At 45.4% G+C, this 13,803-nt stretch overlaps 1 protein-coding gene across 1 annotated transcript in view; it reads right to left on the reverse strand.

Annotated features, from left to right (window-relative positions):
* The window catches only part of SDK1 (sidekick cell adhesion molecule 1), a 793,009-nt gene that overhangs the window by 485,376 nt on the left and 293,830 nt on the right, over nucleotides 1-13,803 (reverse strand). Inside the window, exon 4 of the mRNA XM_057750135.1 lies at nucleotides 13,436-13,583. Coding sequence (XP_057606118.1) covers nucleotides 13,436-13,583 — 148 coding nt within the window. The remainder of the gene's footprint in view (nucleotides 1-13,435; nucleotides 13,584-13,803) is intronic.

Consider the following 13,803-nt stretch of genomic DNA (forward strand, 5'->3'; position numbering starts at 1 on the left):
AATAAACATTAACTAAGTATGGCCAAGTACTGTGTACGTTGTTGGGCCTTCAAAGACAAAGAAATAATCCAATTAAAAATTGGGCAAAGTGCTGTTGGATTCTGTTTGCTAGTATTTTGTTGGTTACCGGGTGGGGGGGAGTAATGGGGAGAAACGGGTGAGGTGGTCCAAAGGTATAAACGTCCAGTTATCAGATAAGTAAGTCCCAAGGATGTGATGTACGCGTGGTACATTACAATACTGTATTGTATATTTGAAAGATGTTAAGAGTAGATCTTAAAAGTTCTCATTACAATAAAAAAAATTGTGACTGTGTTGTGAGAAATATTAACTAAACTTACGGTGGCGTATATACTATATACACATATACACACACACACACACACACAGACACACACACACACATATACATATAAAAACCAAGATGCTGCACCTCTTAAAATAACACAATGTTATACATCAATTATATCTCAATAAAACTGGGGGGCGGGGGAAGACAAAGGAAAACTCTTCCCTGCTTCTACAGATGATAAGTAGTAGCAAGCAACCAACTACACGTTCGGGGAGAGACAGACACGACGGCCGTGGAGAGCGTGTTATCCGGCATACTCATGAACGCAATCAGAAACGCCTCCTGCTCACGACTGCTGCCGTTTCAAAACGTAATGTGGACACAGACGTAAGAGCTAAAAAAAAGAGCAAGGTATGATTCAACTAACACATTCCAGGCCTGGCAACTTCGCAATTTATTGTTCATTAAAACTGTATTTTAATTATCCTAGTTTTAATTAAAGTATTATGCAGAGTTGGTGAAATGCAATTATGTGCAACTGACTTAAGATGTATAATAGGCTAATATTTGTAAAGAAATGCATTATTGTCACTAGATCTGCTCATGTAAAATGAAGTGGTATTTTATTTTCATAAGAAAAATTGGTGCATAGAATATTAAACTCGTCATTAAACACTACATTGCCAACTCAGATGGAACCAAGTAATTGTGAGATGCCCACGCCCGTGCCTAAGGCTATTCCCTTTGCACAGGAATGGTCCTCTGGCTGCGAGGCACCCTGAACCCCAAAGCAGCAGGGCCAGTGCCAGCTGCCTGCACCTGCCCAGCAGCCTTCACGACGTCCATCTGCATCATGAGATGATGCAGGCCTCACACTTAAACACCCACTGCTGCCAGGTGTGCCCCGTAACCTGGTCTCCTAGTGTTTATAAGGTAACCCTTCACACCACAGGGTCACACTGACTGACAACCGGAAGGAAAATACGCAATTCTCACAACGACCTTAGCCCGCCCCTCACTCCACACAGTGAGGCCCCAGGAGGAAGCACCCTGAACTGTGGGCTTGGCCAGCATCCTGTGCACCATCCAACAAAGAGATGCGGTGCCTCCAGCCTTCCACTGCTCCCACGGACACAGCATTAGTCTCCAGGACGGAATCCGCTCAGACCATCGGACTCCTCCTGGTGCGGCCAGAACCACCACAACAATAAGACCGTTCTGGGCTTCAGAAATCAGCATTTGGAGATGCCCACGGAGCGTGTCCAGGAGCGAAGGCAGAGGTGCTGTGCCCCAGCCTGCAGCACATTCTCCACCCCTGGGTCCCTCCTCCCTAGCTGGCTCTAAGTCCCAGGAGACATCTACAGGCACAGCCATGCACTCAGCCACAATCATGCATGACACTTCTGAAGCAAGCATCAGAACATGACTGTTACATGCAATGTCATGCGGGTGACATGTAGCACGTACTGTCTTCACGTCCTTGAACACTAGGTGGTAAATTACTTCTCACTCCATTGTCTCTTGTTAAATCTCCTGACAACTGCAGGAGGAAGAGGCCATTCTCCCGCTCCTAAAGGAAGCGGGGGCGCTGTGAGGTTATATGACCTGCCCCAGGAGAGATGCCTCTGATGGGCGTCTTAGTTCATTCAGGCTGCCATAACAAAATACCACTGATTAAGACATTCGTAAGCAAAAACATTATTTCTCACAGTTCTAGAGGCTGGAAGTCCAAGATTGGCAGATTGCGTGTCTAGTGAGAACCCACTCCCCAGTTCACAGATGGCCGCCTTCCTGCTGCGTCCTCACGTGGTGGAAAGAGCAAGGGACCGCTCTGGGGTCTCTTTTATAAGGGCACTGATCCCACTGTGGGGCTCCAGCATCGACCTAAGCACCTCCCAACACCATCACAGTGAGGGTCAGGCTTCAACACAGGAATGTGAGGGGCCACAGACATTCAGTCCATAGCAGTGGGGTTCCAAGCTGCTGACGGTGGAGCCAAACGCCCAAAGGGACAGTCCGAGGAGGCCTCCACTGTGCTGCTCTACCCAGAGCACGGCCCTTCCACGCCACCAGCAGGCACCACCTACCCACTTCCCCTCCTCCTCCTTCCAAACCCCAGCTCCTCTGAAGCCCACGTGATCCGGCTACAGCACTACTTACTCCCATGTGTCCCCTTCCTCTGTCCACTGGCTGAGGAAGGAGGTTCCTGGCTTTCCACCTCCCCCCGCCATCCTGCGCGGCTTAGCATCCACGTCCACATCCTCTCTCACACCGTGGCCTCAGTCGTAACCCTCGCACCTCCACGGACATCTCCTCCATACCACCTCAGCCCCGTGCTCACGGTCACCCCCTAAACCTTGCCGGCCCCTACAGATTCCATTCTGAAGCCTAGTCCTCAAATGCCCTATGTCTTAGCCCAGTTTTTCTGGCAAACAGAGCCTCTGCAACAGCTTCTCTGCTGAGCCCTTCCTGGTGGGTGTGGTCACAGGTAAGCAGGAAAGAGAGAGAGGAGGAGAGAGCACAGACCAAGGAGGGCCTGATCTCATTGGCTCCAGCTGTGCAGCTGTGCTGGACCTTCAGGAGGACTTCAGGGAAGCTGCATGAAGCTATGTGTCACTCAAAGAGTCCAGCTGGAAGAAATCTATCTGCTGTCCACACCCCTCACCTGCATACACCCATCCTGACTCCCTAAGGGCCAAACTTTACCCCCAAGAATTTAACTTGGCCACCCTCCCAGACTGCATCACCTGATTCCTTCCAAAGGAAGGGACTGGATGGAGCAGCCAAGGTGAGGATGGGAGGATCTGAGGTGCCCAGAGCACCCACTTGCTCTCAGTCCCCCACTCAGGTACTCTTCCACTCCACAGTCCTGCGATCTCTTGACTCTGCTGAATTGGACCACCCATCACTCCCTCCCTTACACCACTCACAGACAACCAAGAGCCACCACCCATTTGCAAACCCTCCACATGCCTGTTTCTCGGTTTCAGGCTACACTTTATCCTTCTTGAAACCCAATTAGCTGCCTTCTCTACAACCACATCAGAACCTCTCAGCTTTACTGGGACAATCCACGATTACAAACCGCAAAGGTGCAGTGGCATTCAAATTGTCCCCTAAGTCTAGCATGTTGCTCAACTTGTTTTTGACTCTCCAGATAATTACTGAATATCTTCACTTCTCTTCTTGTGTTACACTTCACTCTACACTTATAACCTCATCCCAATATTCACGGAGGAAATAAAAATCCACAGGAAAGCCCTCAGGTTTCTACAAGCACATCTGCCAAACAGTGTGCATCCAAACCCGTCTCGGGCCCCGTTCTGCAGTGGAAGCTGCCTTTGACTCTATCAAAGGCTACCCCTTGACGGGGCGCCACGCAGAGTGATGAAGCCTGCGGCCCGCAGCGCACTGGGGCTCGTGCACGCGCTGGTGATGTGGGTGCCCGTGCCGCCCAGCCCCTACCTTCTCCAGGACCCTGCCCCTCACTCAGTCTCCTTCTCTAGGAGGGTATTCCCATTAACATATGAGTCGTCCCTGTCATCTCCCACGTTAAGGAAAGAAAACCAACCCCGCTGACCTCACGGATCCCCACCATTTCTCTGCAGCCATTCTCAATAAAAATTCCCAACGATTTCTCATCTTGCTGTCTTTACCTCCACCTCTGTTACTGAAATGTATTAAAATTGCAATTACTAAACATTACCTAACTGGGGAAAATAACAAAATGAAGACCAACATTTCTAACATTGTATTTCCTCCTAGCGCCAATATTCCTTACCCCCAAGCCCATTCTTAGGTCTTCTAGCAAGTTCTCAGAAATGTAAACTCCCAGTCTGAAAATGTCTTCCCTTCTCCCTCACGTTTGGATAGTAGTTTGGCTGGATATGGAAGTCTACGATGACAGTTACATCCTCAGGTATTATCACCTCCCCTATTACTGCTGTCAGCTGTCATCTAATTGCTGTTTCATGGAGGAAATCTGAATCACCGGTATGGTTGCTTTTAAGGCTCCTTCTTTGTCTTTCAGGTTCTACAGTTACACTATAATAAGCCTAGATTTGGCTTTAGTTTTATTTATCCTATTTGCAGCTTTTTCTGCTTCTAGACTCTGAGGATTCCACATGCTGGGAAATACTGGAACGATGATCTCTTTGAACATCATCTAGCCCCTATTTTCTCCATTCAGTCTTTCTTGGGCGCTTCTTAGATTTCCAGTGACCATTCTATCCTCTATATCTCTTTGCCCATATTCTGTGTTTTCCATCTCTTTATCTCTGTGCTTCATGCTGAGTATTCGCCTCAGACCTACCAGAACAATATTTCTCACTTTAGCTGCAACACTCTCTGCTCTTTCACCCATTCAATTGATTTTTTAAATAAAAGATTGTATTTTTGACTTCAAGAAGTTTTGTTTTTCCCTATTTGGTTCTTTTTAAAATCAGCACATTAAAAGCTGTTCAACATCATTAGCCATTAGGGAAATACAAATTAAAAATACAATGAGTTATAATCATGTAACCATCAAGATGGCTAAAATAAAAACAGTGACAACACTGAATGCTAGTGAGGAAGCAAAGAAACTGGATCACTCTTACAACACTGGTGGGAATATAAAGTGGTACGGTCACTCTGGAAACAGTGGGCATTTTCTTAAAAAAACTACACATGCAAACACCATATAACCAGTCACTGCACTCCTGGGCATTTATCCCAGAGAAATGAACATATGTTCATTTAAGACATGTACAAGAATATTTACAGCAGCTTTATTCATAAGGGTGAAAAACTGGATACAACCCAAATGTCCTTCACCAGGCGAATGGTTATATAAGCTGTGGTATGTCCACACCATGGAAAACTACACAGCAAGAAGGAACTCAGTACTCACACATGCAGTAACCTGAACAAAACAGAATTATGCTGAGTGAAAAAAGCCAATCCAAAAGGTTACAGACTGCATGCTTCCATTTATAGAACATTCTCCAAATGATAAAATTACAGAAATGGACAATGTGATTGCCAGATTTAGGGTGGGGATGAAGGCTGCCAGAGATTGACTGTTGGTATAAACAGGCAACATGCGGGGTCCTGTGGTAATGGGATTGTTCTGTGTTTTGAGTGTATCAACATCAATATCCTGGCTGTGACGTGGCCCTACAGGGTCCCACCGGGCTGTGACGAGGCCCTACAGCCCTACAAGGTCCCACCCGGCTGTGACGCGGCCCTACAGCCCTCAAGGTCCCACCAGGCTGTGACACGGCCCTACAGCTCTACAAGACCTGACCAGATGCGGAACTGTTTAAAGGGCATATGGGATCTCCCCGTATTACCTCTTAACAACTGCATGTGAATCTACAATTAACTGAAAATACTAAGTTTAATTAAAAAGGAGGAAAAAAAAACAAATACTGCATGATTTCACTAATATGGGACCTACTGGAGTCAAATTCATAGACACAGAAAGTAGAAGGGTGGGTGCAGGGGCTGGGGAGTAGGGGGTGAAGAGTTATCTGTTCATGGGGACAGAGCAGCAGTTTTACAAGATGAGAGAGTTCCAAAGATGGGTGATGGTGACGGCTGCACAACAGTGTGAATGTATTTAATGCCACTGAATTCACAGTGAAAAATAGTTAAGATGGTAAATTTCACGTTACACATATTTTACCACAATTTCAAAAAAAGTTCCAAAAAATAAAACCACAAACTCTTCCAAAGACGTCCCACTATATATGGAATAAAACCCAGGTTTCCTCCCAGATTCTGGCGCCTCCAGGACCGCATTTCCTTTCTGGGCTGCTTCTCTTTCCACTCTTTGCCCACTGATCACGCCGCCCTACGTACCTGACGGCTGTGCAGCAAATACAGCAGGCTTTGTGTTTGCTTTCGCGTGCACGTGCCCCCTGCTCAGAATACTCGTCTCTAGATCCAGGCATGGCTGGCTCCTCCTCTCTCAGACCTGAGCCCGAGAGAGCAGCGCAGCATGGAGGGAAAGCGTGCGCTCGAGGACCAAAGGCTCTGACACTGACCAGCTGCTGGCCTTTCTCTGTCGTCGTTCCTCTCAGCAAAGCGATGGTAATAACAGTGCACCTCACTGGGCTGCTGTGAGGCTTCGATGAATCATTATAGAGAAAACATTTAAAACACTGCCTGGCGCTCAAAAAATATTTAATAACAATAATTATTAATATCACCTTGAGAATATCACAGAAAGTATGTCAAATGAAAGAAGGCAGAAACAAGAGTTCATATTCCATGATTCTATTTACAGGTGATTCTAGGATAAGGAAACTAACCTACGTAACAGAATGAGATTAGCGGGTGGGGTGGGGCAGGGACTGGGGTAAGAACTGCCCTAGGGAACATGACTAGGATGGCGATTACATCTGTGTGCACGTTTGTTAAAATTCATCAACCTGTATGTTTAAAGTGCTACATGTAAATTACAACTGAATAAAGGGGATTTAAAATGTCCCCTGCATAGAAAGGTGTCCTTGACCACTGGAGGCAGGGTGTCCACCTCCCTCCCCTCCCACCCCACCTCCATTTCCCTCACAGCTTTCATCACCCCCAGAAGAACCCTGGTTATTAACCTGTTTCCACACTGGACCATAACTCAGTGAAGGCAGAAGCTTCAATGTCTTCAAGCCCCTTCCTGTCCTGAGCAGCCAGAACAGCGTCTGGCACAAAACAAGTGCTCAGGAAGTAGCTACTGAGTGCAGGAAGGAGGAAAGAGGGGGAGGGAGAGGCAGGCCTGGCCCTGAGCACCCTCCCATGAGCATCGCTGGGGTGAACACCAGAAAGGACCACAGAGGTTGTTCACGTCACCTTCCTCATTTTTGAAATGAGAAAATGCAGGCAAAGGAGGGTAAGTACTTTTCCCAAGGTCAGAATTAATGGTGGAGCCCGTATCTCCTAGTCTTTTTCACTTATAACAAATATGGCTCAATTCACACGTATAGACATACTCTATAAACATTCACAGAACGCCTATAAAACATAATATAAAAATTTTAAAAGCATATTACTTTGAAAGCCCGGTTAACTATAAAAATATTATTACAACCAGATCTACTTCATTCAAGCATTAAGTTGTGACTTCCAATACAAGTGCTAATTTAAACAAATCTTTCTTGCATCAGTTGAAATGAAATAAATGAAATGGTAATAGGTTAATGGATATTCAAGTATTTAAGCACGGACAATCACGAGTCAGACTGTTTCTAAGTCACCTGGGATGCTGTTTGCCGCCCATACTTCACAATTCAGATCATTTCTGGCAAGTCGTCTCACAAAGCTGACTGGAGGTTTGAAATACTTAATCTATAAACCTCGCTTTCCTAGGAAAACACATGCCAGTACACTTGTGCTTCACATTCCTGTCAGGTAGGCTACAGGGTGCAGTCTGAGCACAAAAACCTACAATTAAGCAAAAGAATGGCATCGCACAGAACAAGTTTCTGCGTCCTAATCTGATAACTGCCGACATAAATTACCTCCCGGAGGTAAGAGAAATACTGCATGACATCAACATTCACATTTCATATTTTGAGAAATAAAAGGAAACAAAGAACATATATCTAAACTGAAATAGAGCAATTTTATTATCAAATTAGACTATATGTATAAGACAAGGCTACACTCATCTTTGATATGCAAAGAGAGCAAACTTACTGTTTGGATTCAGTAGAAACCCAAAATAAAAAATAAACATGCACTTTTTTCATCTCACATAAATAAAAACTATAATTACCAATTCAAAATTCTGAGTATAACTTATTTTCAATTCTTTCAAAATATTGTTTGATTTCCCAAGACATATTTCTTCTTCATCAGTGCTGTTTTCTCCTGAGGTTTGCTGTGCCGTTTTTTTCCCTTTTTGGGTGAGGATATTTATAGATATTACATGATTTTTTTTCACATTTCTTCATTCATTCAGTCAGTCAGTCTTTCCAGTATTGCATTTCTGCTCTGCATAGCACCCGGCCAGACAGAGTTATAAAAACAAAGACATTTTAGATGATCAATACCCAGGGGAGGTGAAAACTGCTTGAGGGGACAGGACCTACAGACCTGGTCCAGGGTGGTGACGCTCAATAGCCGAAGCCTCAGGGCAAGATGTTGAGAAAGAGCGCTGTCAAGTCTGGCAGGTGCGGGTCACGGGCACAGCCCTCAGCTTAACTGTTGCAGGCCTCAGCCTCCCTACCTCATCAGTTCCCCATGGAGCCTACTACCTAACTTCACCCCCTCCGCCATCCTACCTAACAAATTCAACAGTTCCAGGAGTCAGGACCTGGACGTCCTTGGGAGGCCACGAAAGTGCCGCCTTGCTCCCTGCGCCTTGGGCCTCAGAGCAGCCCTGGTTCACACCCTGCCCACTCCTTCTGCTGGTTCGGTTCTATAGTTCTCTGAATACTCCAACACATTTTCTTTTTGCTTAACCAGAGCCATCCTCTGTAACTTGCCACCAAGGGCATCTTACTGAAATGATGGAACTGTTTGGCTTAGCTCACGGGCTTATATAGTCCATATACAGCTTTAAAGACCTATAAATATCAATACAGCAACAACCCCCAAGTTTAACCAAGATCTCTTTGCTAACCTTGAGTCTGATGTATACAACTACCTAACGATGGGATCCTCTTGGCCACATACCAGCATATCACACTTAACATGTCCAAAACAAATTTTAGACACCACCATTACCAACCCCCACACGCATATACACAACACTTGTTTCACCCATAATCACCTCCCCATTTCAGGAAATGGTAACTCCAGCCCACCTCTGCCCAGCCTAGGACCTTCCAGTGCTGAGGCCACAATTTTTAACAGTTACTCATGGCTTCTCTCCTCTCATACCCCACATCCAATCCAACGGGAAATCCCATTGTTTCTGCTTTCAAAATATATCAGCATCTGACACTTCTCACCACCCTGATCTGAGCCATCTGAATTACTACAGCAGCCCCTCACAGTCCTCAGTCCTCCTGGCTTCCGATTCTGTCACCCAACCATCTATCCGTAACATAATTCTCAACAGAAGAATGCTAAGTGAGATTGCACTGCTGCTCTGCTCAGGTCCTCAGAGCAAATGCCCAAGTCCTCACTATGGCTAAGTAACCTGTTCTGGAATGTGGCCCCAGGGGCCCCGATCACTTCATCTCCAGCCCCTCCTGGGCTCCACACCAGCCCTACTGGCCTCCCTGCTGCTCCTCAAACACCCCGCCACACTCCTCCCTCAGAGCTTTCACACATGCTCTTCTCACCCATACACCACACGCCTCGCTCCCAGGACTCATTCAGGGCTCTGCTTGCAGTTTAGTATCCGAGAGGCCTCGTCTGGTTCCAGGTCTAAAACAGCCACCTCCCCATCCCGCATCCCCTGCTTTGCTTTTGCCTCACTACTTACCATCAGCTGGCCTATCACATGCGCACCAGGCTGGCATCTGTTCCCTTCCAGGTGGATGCAGGTTGCTGAGGACAGGGCCTTTCTTTTGTTTACCCATGTCTATTCAGAGTGCACCCTGCACAAGGACTTGGTGAATGAAGGAAAAAATGCCCCAAATTGCACTCAGAATGCTGTAAGTTTTTCATTCAGCCTTTCTCATACAAATGTGAAGCAGCTCAGGCGCCACCACCAGGTGCCACCACTTTTCTGGGAACGATGATGAATTTCTGCTATTTTTCCTACACAATCTATTCTTCATTCAACAACGTGCAGCTGAAGAACAAGGAGGCTACCCGTGATGAGGGGCCAGACTCTTCACATGGGCGTCACCCATCTCCTGCTGCCAGCCACCCTGCTAAGGCACCTGATGACCCTATACAGAGGTGGTTTCTATCACCACCTCCCATAGGCCCCTGAATTTCATCAAGCCCATGTCTTAATTGGAAGGCCACGTTTCCCTTCCCTTTGTCAAAAATTCCTGAAGATAGGGACCAACAGACCCAATACAGCAAGGATAAGAAATGGACAGGCAGGCACGCTCCTTGTTGACATGGGCGTGTGTGTGTGTGTGCAGGCATGTGTGTGTGTGCGGGCCTGTGTGTGCGCAAGCCTGTGGCGCACGGCAAACACAGGCGAACCTATAGTATTTCAAATTGAAAGCTGGTGTTCTAAAAACGGAGACAAAAGATGAAACCAGCGTAAGGAAAAGATAAATCAAAAGCACGAAGAAGGTTCAGTAAAATAAAGTGACAAGAAGAGTCAGCCTGACGCAGAGGAGAGCATGAGACTGAGAGTCACGGAGACCTGGGTTTGAGGCCCAGCTCTGCCATCTGTCAGCTGTGTGCCCTTGGGGGGGTCGTTTAGCATCTCTGAGCTTCGGTCCTGATGGCTAATTATACCTGCCTCAGGAGGCAGCTGTGAGGATACAGAAGATATGTTTAAAGTAGACTCAATAAATAACAGCTGCTGTTAAAATTATTAATAGACTATTCAACTAATTTTTCAAGTTGAGGAACATTAGACTTACTGTTTCCCTTGAAAATGAAAAAAAAATCATTTAATTGTAAGCCTAAAGCTCACCGTTTTAAGGTCATGAGATAATATTAAAACATGGGGGCGAGGGGGGGGCAAGATGAGGTTCTCCCTCCCCATGACAAAGGTCCATCTCTGCTGTGTGTCAGGGAGCTGACTTCAGATAATCAGGCTAAAAGCAGGTGGAGAGGCTTGACCTGTTTCAGCAGGTGTGAGACACGTTGAGCCAGACGTTCCATTTTTAAATGATACCCCTGGTGGTGCAGAGCAGCTCTCATGCCATCTGAGTTCTGTCTGCCAACCATCCGGGCAGAGGCAACGCATAACGGCCCTTCCGCTTGAGGTCCAAGCTGAACTTTGTCAGACGTGCAGAGCCATGCACCTCTGAATGCTGCACACACTTGCAGAGAAAGCCACGCGAGGACTGATTTGTGAAATCTTGCACAGCAGGGACTTAATAAACGCGGGGGTGAAAATGAGGTGGGAAATATGAAACTAAAGGGCCTTGAGAAAGGGTAAATATCCATAATCAGCCTCATCTCATCTCTTTAAAAAAAAAGCTTTGCAGGCATATTATTCTATCGAGATTGGAGATTTATCAATACCTTCATGGTTGTAAGCAGACCGTTGGTTTGCTGTGATCCTAAGTTAAAGCCCTACTAGAGTCTTTGCATTATTAGCTCACCAGGAATTAAACAGTCTTTAGCAAAAACTGCCAAGTTAAAAAAAAAAAAGGGGACTTCCTAGGTGGCGCAGTGGTAAAGAATCCGCCTGCTAATGTAGGGGACACAGGTTCGAGCTCTGCCCTGGGAAGATCCCACATGCCACAGAGCAACTAAGCCCATCCGCCACAGCTATTCAGCCTGTGCTCTAGAGCCCGTGAGCCACAACTACTGAGCCTATGTGCCGCAACTACTGAAGCCCACGCGCCTAGGGCCCATGCTCCACAACAAGAGAAGCCAGTACAAAGAGGAGCCTGCGCACCACAATGAAGAGCAGCCCCCACTCGCAACAACTAGAGAAAGCCCGTGTGCAGCAACGAAGACCCAACGCAGCCAAAAAATAAATAAAATAAATAAAAATAAATTTATTTTAAAAAATCTTATAAAATTAAGAGATGTTTTTTCATTCTGTATCCTTTTGTACTTCTTGAATAAATGTTGTCTCAGGAACATAGCTAGACCGCAGGTTAACAAATGAATTACTATGTAGTTCTTTGCTACTGAGTTAAAATAGTCCTTCCACCACTGACATTAATTAGGAGCTCCAGCGTTTGAGAGGAAGCCTAATTCCATCTACCCACCCCTCCTTGTACCAAGTCTTCCCCAGCACTCATCCCACCTTTGCCCAGCCATCCTGTGCTCAACTCTAGGACCTTCCAGAATATTTTACAAGAATCCCTCAGCCGCCTTGTTTTCCACGCCTAACGGTCTCCTAAGAGAATGAGAAATTGATCCCTCGTCTTTGTTTCACCCCAACTCCAGAGGCATTTGTTATAATTGGAATCAATATAAAGGTGGATACCTAAGCAACTTTTAATAAAATAAAAAGGATACAAGTTATTCCATTTTCCAAGGTAATTTATATTTTTACTAGAATTTTAAAATATGGCTTTTATACATTTCAATATTTTTCTCGTTTCCAATAACCAAACTAGAAACATTTGCCAAATAAGCTTAAGAACTGTGTAGGCTCATGCAGAGTTCTGATGCCCAAGTGAAAGAGCAGAGACACTGGGCTTAGAGAAGAGACTGCACAGAAGCTCACGTGGGGAGAAAGCACATTTGAACACTGTTCAGCAAACTGTCTTACACATATCCTTTTGGGGAAAAAATAAAACAAAAAGCATTTTCTTCTCACAATATTTTTTTCCTTAGTGCAACCAACCGATGGCATGTTTGACATTTAGGCCAAGCGTACAGTGTTTCACAGTTCTTTCAGAAAGGTCCATCCTCAAAACGTTCATATTTGGTATATTATCTTTAAATTACATTGCAAAATGACCACTTATAAAATATATACCAAATGCTCTTTTTAATCACTTAAAGCTCCAAATGCAGAAAGTGTTTGGCATTAGATACATACCTTAAATGTTCAATAGGCAAGAACACCTTGAAATAACGCTTAACTAATCACAAAGCAACTACTCTGCAATAGATGGGTGAACCACTAATTAGACGAAGGGAAATAAAACTGTCATGGTAGGATAAAAGGATAAAGGGAAATAAGCAGTAATTACTGTTTTATCGTCGGGCAAAATAGTATCAAACACGGCTCAGTAAAAGAGGGAAAAACCCCACAGCTCTATAAGTAAATACCAGCACTCATTAAATTAGTTCTTGGAGCTAAACACAACTCAGGATGACAATCACAGCTCAAAAAGTACATTCAAAAAAGGAAAAAAAATACCATAAAGAGTAAGGAAGAAGGCTTCAGTTAGGGTATGTGGCACTCTGAAGAATAATATTGTATGATGATTTTCTTAAACTGCTTAAAAATTTCCAAGCCAGTCTTAAAATAGCTGTTTATTAAGGACTGAGGTAGGTCTACTAGACTACTACTGCTTTATTCTTTTCCAAGCTTAACTGGTACACTTAAAATGTAAATAGCGCCAAGTGTAACGAGATGTATTTTAAACTTTAAAGTCTGGAGCAACTTACACTCTGTGGCTGGGAATAATCTTGTGCCCTTCTCTGAACCACGTGACTTGAGGTCTGGGGCAGCTGCTGATGGGCAGCAGGTTGAGCACAGCTGCGTGTCCTTGAGAGACCGTTTTTCTCTGATCTGTATCCATGAAACTTCCCATATCTGCAAAGAAAAACCAGACCTTTTAAGTTCTAGAAAATCTTTTTTGAGGGGGAGGGAGGTCAAAGATGGAAATAACTCTACTTTATTGCAAAGTCACCGATGCTGCTATGATTAAGCAGTGAGACAAGAGACGAGCGGCAGTGCTGATGCAGGCAGACTGGGCGGTGAAGGGGAGCAGGAGGCAAAGCCCTGTGCCTCCCCAGAGCCCCCAGAGTGCACG

This window comes from Hippopotamus amphibius, chromosome 9, assembly GCF_030028045.1.
Source record: "Hippopotamus amphibius kiboko isolate mHipAmp2 chromosome 9, mHipAmp2.hap2, whole genome shotgun sequence".
Classification (NCBI taxonomy): Eukaryota; Metazoa; Chordata; class Mammalia; order Artiodactyla; family Hippopotamidae; genus Hippopotamus; species Hippopotamus amphibius.